General features: G+C 42.9%; 1 protein-coding gene across 2 annotated transcripts in view; it reads right to left on the bottom strand.

Moving 5' to 3' along the window:
* Nucleotides 1–8,622, bottom strand: part of DAP (death associated protein) — a 110,533-nt gene extending 101,911 nt beyond the window's left edge. The window contains exons 1-2 of one of the 2 annotated variants that reach the window (XM_075125454.1): nucleotides 8,399–8,622; nucleotides 674–807 (exon numbers count right to left, since the gene is read on the bottom strand). In XM_075125454.1, the coding sequence (XP_074981555.1) occupies nucleotides 674–807; nucleotides 8,399–8,424 (160 nt within the window). In that variant the 5' untranslated portion in view covers nucleotides 8,425–8,622. The remainder of the gene's footprint in view (nucleotides 1–673; nucleotides 808–8,398) is intronic. The other variant, XM_075125453.1, reaches the window with a different exon arrangement.
* Between the last annotated feature and the right edge of the window lie 5,692 nt (nucleotides 8,623–14,314).

Below are 14,314 nucleotides of genomic sequence, written 5' to 3'. Positions count from 1 at the left end.
TCCTCATAGTTCAATGCATGACCCTATCCTTTATTTACTGCACATTATTCAAACCCTGCTATGAAGACAGAATTATTCATTTCCTCACAGGCTTTTCTCATCACTATAGTGTCTGAGTGATTCACAAATAATTTGTTTTCACAATACCCCAGTGAAATACCTTATTATTCCCATTTTATAGATGGAGAACTGAGGCAAAGAGAGATTAAAGTCAAAGTTATCCACTAATTTTGGTTGCCCAGTTTGAGATGTCTAGATTTCTCAGAATACTGTAATAGTCGCTCATAAAAATCAAAGGATTTATTGGGACACTGTAAGTAACAACTCCAGTACACATAGCCAGGATTCAAAATTTCCTCCCAACCCTCCCACTTCCCCCATCAGATACAACAACATAATATAAAACAAAAAGAGCAATTTAGCACTAAGGTAAAGATATAGCACTATGTATTGGTGAAGGTGCTGTCTATGTTGGTCATTGCAGTCCTTCACATTATATAGTGCTGTATATATTTAAATCACAGCTCCTATTAGTCTCACTTTGCAGTGGTGAGTGGTCAGCATTTCTGCAAATTAGACTGATCCAAATTAGACTGATCTGAAGTCAAGTACCCAAAAAGTTAAGAACACAATTAATGACCCATATGTGAAAAGTTTGATTTAAATGACTTGCCTGATATCACAAAGGAACTCTGGGACAGAGGAAGGGGTTGATTCAAGTTCAAGGTAGCATTCAACTGCCTTAACCAGGATTGTCCTTCTTCTGCCTGCAGTCCTTTGTCTGATTCACTGCACACCTTCCAACTCCTGCAACAAATAGAGGCTTTGTTTGTAGAATCCTTGCCTCATCACTACACAGCCCTGGTTCATTTCCAGAATAGGGCCATCCTGAATGAGGCAGGGTTCCCGTGAGAAAAAAATAGTATGTGATCATGTAATTAAAGTCTGAACATATAGGCACCAAGGGGCCAAATTCAGGTTGCACAGGCAAAGCCTGAGGGTACTAGGGTGTCTCAAAGAAACTTCAGCAGTTTTTTTAACATGGTAAAACAATGTTTTTTTCCCTAATCTCATTTCAGAAAAGGCTGAAACTTTCCAAAATACACAGTCCGAGGCCGACACCCGGCATGGAAAAGTTCTGCCAACCTTAAACTGTTCTAGGTAAGTTATAAGGAACTGAAAATTGAAAAAATAATGGGAAGTGTTGGGCAACCATAATAGGCAGCACTGTCGGCTCCATATATGACAACAGCATGCTGCTGTATTGCTAAACTGAAGAGATCAAAAATCCTCCCCTAAAACCTTGAGATTTAAAAAACAAATGCATACACTTTTTCTAAAGACTGTCTTGACTTTTAAACTCCCTTCGCTCCTCTGCTAATAATTTCAGGTTGAAGAGCAGGGCCATAACTAGGGTGGGATAAGAGGGGCAGCTGCCCCGGGCACAGAGCCGGCAGGGGTACAAAAATGGAGCTGCACAGGATCAGGCCCAGCAGCATTAGCCCCCCCCTGCAGGATCAGGCCCAGAAGCGTCAGCCAAAGCCCAAAGTGCTTAGAACCACCCCCCACACACACACCTCACTGGATCATGGGTCCAGTGACTCTGGCTGGAGCAGGCTCTCCCCGGTGCAAGGACGGCAGGGGAAGGTGGGCAGGACTCTGAGTGCTGGCTGATAGGAAGGGCAGAAGGCGGAAGGGCTGCACAGCTGCTTCCCAGGTGCAGCCACTGGAGATAGGAGATGGGCTGGAGGGCAGGGGGTACCATGAGGGGAGAGTGTGCAGGGGGCTAGGGACATGAGGCACAGCCTGGGTTATGGGAGAAGAGGATACATGAGTGCAACACAAATGATTAGGGGCATGGAGCATCTGCCATATGAGGACAGATTAATAAAACTGGGACTTTTCAGCTTTGAAAAGAGACGACTAAGAGGGGGATATGATAGAGGTCTACACAGTCATGATTGGTGTGGAGAAAGTAAATAAGGAAGTGTTATTTAATCCTTCTCATAACACAAGAAGTCACCCAATGAAATTAATAGGCAGCAGGTTTAAAACAAACAAATGGAAGTATTTTTTAACACAATGCATAGTTAACCTGTGGAACTCCTGTCAGAGGATGTTGTGAAGGCCAAGACTATAAACAGGGTTCAAAAAAGAACTAGATAAATTCATGGAGGATAGGTCCATCAATGGCTATTAGCTAGGATGGGCAGGGATGGTGCCTCTGTTTGCCAGAAGCTGGGAATGGGCAAGAAGGAATGGATCACTTGACGATTACCTGTTCTGTTCATTGCCTCTGGGGCAATTGGCATCAGCCATTGTCGGAAGACAGGATATTGGGCTAGATGGATCGTTGGTCTGACCCAGTATGGCCCTTCTTATGTGTGTCAGCATACGCACTAGGAGAATAAGGGGTGCACAAGTGGGGCTATGTGATGGAGCAAATTACAGTGGCCAGTTTTTATTTGACCCTGTTCTATTCTGTAACAACCTTTTTACTGCACTGAATGGGTCACACTGGGATGGCGAAGGAGTAACTCAGGGAGGTACTGCTGTGTTGTGACAGTTCCAGAGTCCATTGGAACCACCATATGTCATTGTGCTGCACACAATAGCCTTGGAGAGCTTCACAGCTGCAGCTAGAGCAGAAGCCCAAGGGGAGGAAGGGGCGGTTCAGCTCTGCATGCATAGAGTGTGGGGAGAGTGACCCGGCTGCAATGGCAGGTCCCTGAGCAATGAGCAGGGTGTGAGTAGGCTTCTGTGAGGCAGGTACTCCAGGGAGCATCTCAGGGAGCATCTGATGGCAGCCAGGTTCCATGGGCAGAGGGAAGCTCCAGAGGATGTCACTGGCCGATGTGGGGCTTCTTTGGGGCAGAGGCAAGAGTCTGTCAGGGGCACAGCTCAGAGCTGTGCTGCCTGCCATACCTGGGAAGCAGCCAGCTGTGCAGAGGCAGCCCGGTTCAGGGGAGGAAGGGCTTCCGGGCAGTCAGCCAGTGCCCTGGCTCCCACAGTGCAGAGAGTCAGGGGCCTGAGCGGGCCATGCAGCTCCCACCAGCTTCTGATCTGCCAGCTCCTGGCAGGAGATGACAGTTTTCAAAGTGGGGGTTGAGTCCCTCTACAGAGGCGTGCCCCACAGTTTGAAACCTCTGTGCTAAAGTGAAGGCAGAAATCTGGGGGGCACGAGACCCCCATGTGTTTCCCCCCATATCACCTCTAGGGGGTGCTTGCTCACCCTGTTTGCTAAAATGTTTAGTTATGGCTCTGCTGAAGAGTCAAACTTTAACACACACAAAAATGCACGCCTCTCCCTGGCTACTCAGATAGAGATTCCACTTACCCTCTCCTCATTCCTAGGAGAATTGCCATCCATTTCCTACATTACCACCTTGAGTTCTCCCCTCCTAGTTTATTTCCTTTGATACAGTAGAATCTCAGAGTTATGAACAACTTCCATTCCCAAGGTGTTCATAACTCTTAGGTTCTACTGTAAAAGAAGGCTGGATGGGAAGTAGTTTGAGAACCATTGACCTAATTAATGTACCATGGTTCACACTCGCACATAGAACCTACATTACTTTTTAGGGTAGATGAGTTACAGATATACATATTAAAGAACTTTCAACTTATATCATTCATAAAAACAATAATGTCACAGTAAAAACAATATGGGATTGGTTTAGCTGTTTGTAAGAACCAATATTTCCCTCACTCCTCCCTACCCCTGCCTAAAACTTCTCCGCCCCAGACTGGGCAGCACTCCCCTTGCCATAACTCCTCCCCTTGCTCCCCTCTACTGTTCACACTGCTGTCCTGTCCCTGGCTCCAGGCCTCCCTCTCCACTCCCCCCACCAGTCTCTGCCTGCTTTTTAACTCAGGTGGATCTTCTGTTGTCATTAGTCCATTCAGACATGGCTCTGAAGTGCTGGTATTGCTTCAAATTACATCTTGAAGAATTTGGTTAGAACCAGACAAGTCCATGTTCAAGATAGCAGGGTTTCAGACTACACCTCCCATCAACTCCCACCAAGAATCTACCTCAAGCTGTTCAGTGGTGTTCTGTGTTCATTGAGCTCTGTTAAAAAGTCCAAATAGAAAAATCTTGAGCCTTTTGTGTCTCAGTTCACTCATTATTAGGAGTTAAGGTTTGACTTGCAACAGTTTAAATATTAAAGCCCTGGACTTGTCATTTTCCCTCCTTTTCCCCCCACTGATATTGGTTCTCTCTATATCAAGATATCTCTCTATATCAGGAAGCATTTTCAGTATTTTTACCCTCTGAGCCCTCTGTAATGCCCAGAGCAAAAGTTCTCTTTTTGACCTGTTTTCCAGATGCAATTTCTCCTCAAACCTGCTAATTCTCAGATTGAGAAAAAATTCCCTCTTTATCTCCTTTGTTTCAACAGTTTCTGTCTTTAGCTCATTTTTTAAAGATAGGTGACATTTGGGATGACACCTGAAACATCATTCTAATGATGTCCACTTTTGCTGTCAGGAAGGCCCTATGTCCTGTGTTAGGGTTACTACTGTGCTGCCCTGTCACACAGAGGTCTGTCTGAGCCAGTAAAGCTTCCACCTCTCATTTCCCTTTTGTCTGTCATTTGAATCCATCCTTGGCATCCAAAAATATGTTTGTTTTTTATACATATGTAATTACTGTCTATTTGTATGTGATGCCCAGCACCACTCAGGATTTCCCCTTACACCTTCTCCTCCGCACCCCAGGGGAGCTGCAATAGAGTTCTGCACAGTGCAGGTTGGATGTTCTCCTTTACACAGACTCCTGAAATCCTGCCTCCTTAGCGTGCAGGGGAACTGCATCATTTGTTTTCCCATGGGACATGTCTGGATGCACAAAGGTGGCTAAAATGTGGACTGTATTGTTAAAAAACTTCTATGTGGACAACTCAAGTGTGTTATATCTGAACAGTGGAGAGCGTCACAGTGGTTACAAGAGCCACACTTATACTTGTAAAAAGAAAAGGAGTACTTGTGGCACCTTAGAGACTAACCAATTTATTTGAGCATGAGCTTTCGTGAGCTACTTTATATAAAGTCTGCTGCAGTTTCCACGGTATGCATCTGATGAAGTGAGCTGTAGCTCACGAAAGCTCATGCTCAAATAAATTGGTTAGTCTCTAAGGTGCCACAAGTACTCCTTTTCTTTTTGCGAATACAGACTAACACGGCTGTTCCTCTGAAACTTATACTTGTAGTACAGGCATATCCATAACATCAGCAACTGCCTCCTGCCATCATGCCACAGAGCACAAGAAATGCAGATTAGTTGACAGTGGTTAAATTACCAGCAGCTCCCAAGCACTTTTGTCAATTCTAGTGCTCCCATTATTAGTACCACCAGGAGCTGGAAAAGGCAGCTAATTAAGACTCAGGCTTGCAGCTGAATCATTTTCATTGCCAGTTCAGCAGCACCTGTTGAATGGGTAATCAGCAGTTTGTTACCCATTTCTCAGGTAATTTTCCTAGCATAGACAAGATTTTGATGACTGGAAGTCAAGAAAAAGAAAGAGCAACTGAGAAAGGAAGGAATTTTTAATCTGTTTAAAACTTCACTTTTGTTTGTTTTTAAATTCATTTTGTTGATTAGAGAGCATTTTAGAACATTAATATCTTTGTTAAAAGTTTCTACCCTGCCACACGCTTTCAATTAAGAGGGGAAAACTCACAATACACATCTCAGATATTTAGGAGATCCTCCAGCAAAACCAGGAAAGACCAGACTCAACATTACTGGTATTTCTAAAGTAAAAAAGAAAACAACCCAGCTTTCAGGCCTTCTTTATGCATCATGAAGAAACAAAAAAAGGGCAAATGCCCAATTTACAAAAAATAAAAAACAAACAAACAAAAATCCTATTGTTGGTGACCCAAGGGCTAAGTTTTTAAAACTGTGCATGGTATGAAGAAACCAGGAATTTTGGTGTGCAAAACTCCATGGATGAAAACATTTTTGTTTTCAGTTGCTCACAGCAACTTCTGAAAATAATCTTTTTTTTTTTTTGCCTGTTTAAGTTCTTAAGTATGTGCTTTACAGCCTAGCGTGTATTCAGTAAAGTGATCATTTTTTAAGTCTGTTGACTATAGTTAGGAGTACAATTTCTGTTCTATTTTGAAAATACTCCAACCTACTTAAACAGATGGCTATGATCCCAGATCAGTCTATTTATTTTGGTGCTCTCATCTGGGTATGCAGTAGCTTTTGTACTCCTGCTGAATATATAATGTGTAATTCCTCACTTGATGCATACAACTGCCCATTTTGTGCATGTAAGTCAGGAGCATATTTTTAAGAATGCAATCTGAGTACAAACCCTCTCTCATCCCTCCCACATACATGCACAACTGGGTGTAAATTCTGTTAGGCATAATATACCCACCCCACAGTGCCCACCCACTTATTTTTATCCTTAGTCCCTAAGTGACATATTGATAGGAGTATTACACAGAAAACACTCAGTTTGCACCATTACAACACAGCACTGCAGTTTCTGAGGAGGTATAAGATACCCCTAAAGTCTTTATCCTAAATCTGATCCTGCACACTCTGCTTTTTCTGGTTTTACTAGCAGTTTTTGGAGTGAAAAAAAATCAGTTATAAGCTAGCTAAGGCTGAGTCCTAGGAAGTGTGAACTTCTCTTCATCATCAGGGGCATCTGTGTACTTTTATCTCCACAGTCAGCATCTCACTTTTTCTACAGACATGGACTAGTTATGTGAAACTGTTCACCAGTTGGAGTAAGGGACTCTCAGTTTGAGACACTCTGATATTATGGGGATGTTCATTGCATAAAAACCTAGAAACAAAAGTGGAATACTTTTTAAAAAAAAAAATCAGTATTTTCCAGCTGCTAATCAGGATTAAAAAAAAAATGTAGTCCTACTTCTGAGGCCATCAAGACCTATACATCTTTGGAGTCTGTGGGCCAGCAGCCACAAAGGCTGTTTTTATGCTGGATGTAGATCTAGGGAAACAGTTTATGACAGAGAAAGTCACAGCAAAGAGTGAAAGGGACTGTACTCTCCATGCTCCACTTTCAAGTAACTGCAGTGCATTCACAGGTCTTCCCTTGCTTATCTTTATTGTGCTAAGGTAATGACTAGAAGATGTAATTTGGATCACTGCTGTTTGTTCATTTCTAGGGGTCCTGACAATGTGATTGGTTAAGCTCTTGCAGAGCTGTTTCTAGGGTCAGGAATATAATTTCATTTGATTGCTGGATTTGCTACAGGTGGCCACATTTAGTCCTAATTCAACTCTACAGGGAGCCCAGATATGTTTGATTTTGTCTTCAGAGTTAGAATGAGAGCCCATTGGGGCATAGAGTATAAAACTGGGAGTGTTAGCAGTTACTAGATTGAATCATAATTTAATTATAGAAGCAAGTTAGATTTTACCTTACCGTTATATTAGGTTTCCTTTGATTTTTTTCTCTGAAAGTCAGAAAACAACAGGCCTGTGACACTACGTTATAACAGCACAAGAATTTCTTGATGTAGAAACACTATGGCCTTATATTATTACTGTTATATCTTCACAATGGTTAAGACTTCTTGACTTTTATCAAACATAAGAAGCAATTTCTCAGTGATAGATCATCTCCAAGTAGTGAATCAAGTTCAGTAGAAGGCTGGCAAGTGAACAGACATTCTGTATAGCTTTTTTTTTGCACTATGAAAAAATGGAAATACAAGAACACTAAAAATTGTAATGAGAATGTAATTACTACTATTTTAATTTTCTCCTCACTGATTGTTATACAAGATCATACTTCTGACAGGACACATGCCATGCATGATACATTGCTTTACTCAAAGGGAACCTGGTGCAAAATTATGGGCTGTATCCCATGAGGCTCAAGTAGAATTTCCCATTGATTGCAGTGGGGAGTTCTGCTTGAAAATCAATGGCATGATATAGCTTCAGATTGAGTCTAAATACAGTGGTCACCATTAAAGTCTTTACAAATGCTTTGGCCACTGCATCTGAGGTAAAAAATACTGTGTTTAGATAAGAAGCTAATAATAACAGACCATATGCTTCCAGAGGTTGGTCGCTAAGAAGTGTAACTATGCATTTACATAATCTGCATCCAATTCAATGCAAAAGCTGAAACCTTCAATTTGGTATGCTACTGAACTAATTTACAATACAAAAAACACTCCCACATGAAAGAACAACATAGTAGTAGGAGGAGCCCTTCCTTATGAAGTAGGGGCTCAGCAACCTCTTCAGCACTGTCCCCTTTTCTCCTGGATCCCATAGAAGTATCAGTGCTGCTACAGGTTTTTACAGGAATGGGGACTGATGGGCAGCATGGCCTAGTGGTGGAACACTAGACTGGGATGCAAGAGACCCAAGTTATATTTTCAGCTTACTCACTGATCTGCTGTGTGACCTTGAGTCATCTCACCTCTCTGTTGCTCTGTTTCCCCTTGTTGCCGGCACCCAGTGCCGAGAGGCTGAACAACAGCTTGAGTTGGTTCGTTACCCGGTGTGCTGCACCCAATAATCACAATGGGGTGGAGAAGCAGAAAAGTTTATTTGCAGCTGCAAAAAGGTACAGGGAGAATAAAATCTCAAATCCTGCACACAGAGCAGGAAGTTACACAGGCTTTTATACATCCTTCTCCCCAGTATACTTATCCAATAGCAAGCTGCCCCAAGTATTCATATAGCCAGCCAATCCAGTTCCCAGCTAGTTCCCTGATTCTCTGTATCATTTGTTAAACTATACATAAAGCTGCTTTATTCAGCATTGTTCTTCCATATCTCCCCTGTTTGGCCTTGCTTAGTTTCAGGCAGTCTGACTCTGCAACATACTGTTGCAGATTCTCAGCATAACTGCTGTGTGTGCCTCCAGGCGGGGGGGGGGGGGGGGGGGGGCAAGGACACTTGGGCCTAGTACGCAGAGCTGCTGCGAGTGCCTCCAGGCAGGAGGGGGGGCCAAGGACACCGGGCCTAGTGCGAGGGGGCTTCATCGACACTCGTGGTCTTCCATCCCCTTGAGTTACCTAGTGGCCATGCCCCAGTGTTCCCAACACCCTCTTACTCTGAGTCTTACTAGACAGGAAAGTTCTCCAGGGCAGGGACTGCATCTTAAGCAGTGCCTCACACAAAGGTATTGATTTTGGTTGGTGCCTCTAGGCTGTACTGTAACAAATAAAAAACAGGATGGAGTTGTCAGGGATGGAGCCATGGGGATGCACATCATACATTGCCCCCAAGCCCACTCACCCAGAAGAGCTTATTAAGGGAAAATAACAGTCTAGGCTGCATTGTATTTTCTGAAGATACTGCCTCTGTGGCAGGGGATTCCCCTTTAAGCACAGAGCTGCAACAGAGTAATAGGAACTCTACACTGATGAATCCCACAATGGCCATGAGGCTTGAGGTGGGTTCTGCAGCCTATTCTGCTGGAGGACAAGCCCACTCCACCCAATGGAATGATGTGATGGAATCTTCATGAGGCACTCACAAACACTTCCTGCGCTTAAGTCCCCTTCTGCAGGCTTTTCCTAGGGGAGCAGTCTGGCCTACAAATACTAACTTGGCATCACAAACTCACACAGAATTGTGCATATTCCTATGGTCTAAGCACACATGAACATCTGCAAATGGTGGTAGAGGTGGAGTGAGTTTCAGATCAAACTGCAAGAGGCTTAGAGAAGTTTTCTGCAAACTTTAAGGTGCACTTGTCTCTCACTACAGTTTCTGTAAATGTATGGTATTGCAATGCTTTTTGTCTTTCCCAGGAAAGTATCCACCCCTCAGTAGGTGCTTTTAGACAAATGTATTGCTTATTATAGTGAAAACAGTGCCAAGACATCAATCTTGAAACTTGCCATCTCGTAACAAACCAGAGGTGCTGAACTGGTGCCCTCAAAGATTTGTACCTTGACAGAAAACTAGATGTGGTGATAGTAACTGACATCAGTTCAGAAAGCTATAGTTGCTGAGTCAGTAATTCTCAGAGGCTTGTGCCTTCCCATCAACCCAGCCTGCTGAAGTATGAATGAGTGACTTGACATTATCTCAGCAAGCCAGACATGCTGAGACAATGATATCAGACCAGCAAACTAGAGGTCCTGAATCAGAAATTCCACAAAGGCTCAGCCGTAGCATCCAAAGGCTGCTAAGTTAATGACCTCACAGTGGCCTGTCCCTTTTAACATCAGACCTGCAAGCTAGAGGTGCTGAGCATGTGATGTCACAAAGCTCTTTGCCTTGACATTATCTCAGCAAGCTAGTGATCCTGAGCCAAAGACTTCATAAGGGTCTAAGACAAAAGGTCGAGTTGGGGAGGAGGAGAAATCTAAGAATATGGGCAAGTGAGTAAATTTGTGAGGAGCCAGAGACTATGTGAAACAGATTTTGGGTGTGGAAGTTTGAGGAGAGAGAGGGAGGGAGATAATGTATGATTTTCAGTGAAAGGCAAGAGAGAACATTGATATGAAAAGAGTGCAGCTATCAGCAATAAGGAAGGGTAATTATATTTTCTTTAAATTCCATTTTAAGTGACAGCTTACTACATCCAAGCTCACTAGATTTTGCATAACGGTATAATTTATGTATTTAATGCCTTCCATTTTAGAAGGATCATCCATTTGAACTAGCATTCACTTGTACTTTTTTGTGGTTGTGATGGAGTTGAGACCACTCTGCACCTTGCAGGTTCAAATAATGAGTTCAGATCTGTTGTATTAAGTTACATGGAATAAATGTGCTAAAGGTGTTAACATAACCCAGTCACTGTCCAACATTAAACAGTGTTTCAGGTTGGTATACAGAGTCCTCAGCCTGTTTATTACTTTAGCAAACTCATCATTAAAAATTCAGTTGAGCTTTTATTAAAGATACAGCAAAGGAAAAAACAGTTAAAACTTTTGCAATATAAACCATTAAATAATTGCTTTTGTTTTTATCAATATCCTTTGTTCCTTTTCCCTCTAACTGAAGAGGGTTTTAGAAGGAACTATCTACCCCTTATTTGACAGACTCTTAGTATTAAAGATGGTAATAACTGTCCTTTTGGGAAAAGGAGTTAGCTGAGATGGGCTGATGTTGTTAAAGTCAGTTTTAGAAGGAAAAGCCCCCTTGTTTGAGAGATGGTATCAGAGATAACCGTCATCCCAGGTGCTATTTGGGGTTCAGCTGGAACCAGTAGAGGTGGTGATGTCATCTGGGCCCCTCTTGCTTGCCCGGTTGTTACCTGGGGTTTTGCTCAACCCAAAGCTCTTGGTAACTTTACTCTTTGCAAGGCAGTGTCAGGAAATAAATAAATCAAGACACAGCCCATCCAGCTGATAGATAGTTAACCCTTCTGCCATGTGGAGCTGGCAGAAATCAGGGCCAGGTTAAATATCTAGGGTTTCCTTTTCAACAATACAACATAGAACCTGCTCAAGTCCCCACCCAGTAACCTGGGAAAATTACACACAACCCCATGGGTGCCTCTGAGAGGCAATACTTCCCCTCTCTCTAGCACAGCATACAAGTGTAGAAAAGAAACTTTTAATGAAAGGACGGAAGTCACTCGATATTAAGTAGGGAAAATGCCACAAGCAGGAGTCAAATATAAAACTGTGAACATGACACCCACTCCACTTCTGCCTCATGTTCTTGAGTTCTACAACCCAAAGTTCCTTTACTGTGCCCCCCTCTGCTTCCTCACCATACCCCACCCACAGTGGTTGTCCTTGGTCAGTGAGGACCCAGGTTTCAGAAATGCATCTATGTGAGTTCACCACCAACCTGGGGAAGAAGACACCTGGCTTGCTCTGCCATCTGAGCACTTGCTCTGGCAGGCTGCCTCACCAGCCGCTGTTCTTCTCTGCTGGCTGCCCTGCCAGCCGCTGCTCCTCACTGCCTGGCCTCCCTGCCAGCCGCTGCTCCTCACTGCCTCCCGACTGCTCACCTCTTTCACCGGGTGACTGCTTGCCGCTTTCACCAGTTGCTCCTGCCATCTGCCTGTCAGTCACCTCCTGCTGCCATCTGCCTCTCTGCTGTGACTTCTGTAGGTCAGCCTCTTAGTGAATTTTAGCTCTGAGCAGACTGGGCAGAAACACTGCCCCACCACAAATGAGTTCAGCTCTCATTGAGTATTTAACATAACAAAAAGGCCCCTAATGAAGCCTGTTTAGCTCTATCTTTGAACAGTGGGGAGGAACAGGCTAAACCAGACCAGGAACTCTTAGAGAGAGTCCACACCTCCTAGCTTGGACATCTGTCCCCACCCCTCTTACTTTCACAAGGGTCTGGAATTTGAGCCCCTGGCTTAACAAGGTCCTTTCAGCTGAGGGTGACCCCGTCATTTGGGACAGGTTAAGCACAATTCTGCTCCCCTTTATTCCTACAATAAAGACAACAGCATTTCACTACCCCGGCATTCAGTACTAAAGACTAACAGATTTATCTGGGCATAAGCTTTCGTAGGTAAAAAACCTACTTCAGATGCATCTGAAGAAGCTTATGCCCAAATAAATCTGTTAGTTTTTAAGGTGCCACTGGACTCATTGTTTTTGTGGATACAAACTAACACGGCTACCTCTCTGATACACAGTACTAAAGTGATTTTAACCCAACACCAGTCAAAGTTGATCACTTTAAGCAACACCGCTCTATCTGCTGGACATCTAAGCAGAGCAGATATGTAAATACAGTTTGCTCCTCCTGACATCTCCCCCTCCCCCCCAGCTAGCGATCAGGGACGAGTTCATTCAGACCCTGCTTACAGATAATTGATGCAAACAGGCAAACAAAAGTGCTTTCACTAAAAGCTTCTACTTGATTTAGTCTCTAGGACTTGCACATCTCCACAACAGGTTAGTAGAGCACCCTAAATTAACCCCAGATTAATATTTACCCAAGGTCTTGAGGGAGTCTCAAGTGGATATCTATAGACTTCCAATAACCAGCCTTCCATCTGTAAGGGAACTTGAGAGGTGTCCAGAAATGTCTGAAGTGTCCCAAGTGTTCAAATGTCCATCAAGCTCAGACTTCTTCTCCTTTTTATACCCAATCTGTTAGCATTACATGGCTTGTTCATAAAAACAAAAAACAAAGAAACCCCAAAACCAGCTGAGCAGAAGCTAAGCATGGATTTTTCCAGCCTGTTAGGGAATTTTCCATCAGTTAGCCAAATGTATGTCACATAGCAACAGTTAAAGTATTGCCAGAATTGCCATTTTGCAAAACTCTTGTTGAAGTCAACAGTAGTCTAGTCAACCTCAGCAGGTTTAGGGGCCTTCTGTTCTTTCAGAGAGAACTCTTCTTTGCTTCAAAGGGAGTTTTGCCTGTTAAAAAAAAAAAACCTGGTCTGCTGGTGTAGCTCATTGAAAATATCTGTTTAAAACCAATGGGTCTGACTTTCAGAAATGCTAAGCACCTGCAGCTCCCATTGATTTTAACTGATGTTGAGATTCATATGCCATAGAGTTGGGTGCAGTAATTTGTCTGAAAAATTATGCACAAGTAGTCTTTTCTAAAAATATATGGATGAAGCTGGTGTTGAACTTTTCCCAAGTCCAACACCTTTCCCTGTTTTATCCACCTTAGATGTAGTCCGCAGTGTACTAAAAAGTACTTTCTGCTGGGTAAGCCTAAGCACTTCACGGCTCTGGTAAATGATTTAAGATGTTTGTTAACTTTATTCCATACTTTATCAATCACAAAGTTCAGATCTTTGCTCTATGCATTATTTATTTATTTGTCCAAATAACATTATGTAGTAGACAGCAATAAATTATATATTTTGGAAGCCTTACATTTAATCCCAGCAGAAGCTTTGTCTAGCATAATCTCATATTTTTTGAAGTTCAGAACTTGTTTCAGCATGTAGCTCAGTGGCAAATATTGCTGGTATTTTTCCTCTTTTACAATGCTGTTTTACTTTAGAAAGAGAAATAACTGCTGTAAAGAGAAAATTCCTTTTTAATCCACTTCTGAACGCCAGATTTCCTAGTATAATTGTTTTTCTATTAGTAAGTAGTGAAGTCCAGTTTCTTCTAGTGTTATCCTTGTTTTTCCCCTGAATGCTTTGTTAGAAGCTGAAGATACTTAGAAGAGGATAGTGGATTGAGGAGCTGGGATCCATTTTTAAAAAAAAAAAAATTTCACCAAAAAATGCAGTTTTGGACAACCTGAAACTATTCATGAATTTGCCAATATTTTTTCCAGGCTAAAACTAAGGGGACTTTGGGATGCCATTCATAAAAGGCAGAGGAGGAGACAACCCCTGTCTCACAACTTGTAGCCCAGGTATCCCACATAATCTGGGGGAATTGAACCTAGCTCTCC

The sequence above is a fragment of the Caretta caretta genome, chromosome 2, assembly GCF_965140235.1.
Source record: "Caretta caretta isolate rCarCar2 chromosome 2, rCarCar1.hap1, whole genome shotgun sequence".
Classification (NCBI taxonomy): domain Eukaryota; kingdom Metazoa; phylum Chordata; order Testudines; family Cheloniidae; genus Caretta; species Caretta caretta.
Note: the sequence above shows the minus strand (reverse complement) of the source record. Positions and strands in the feature narration are given on the sequence as shown.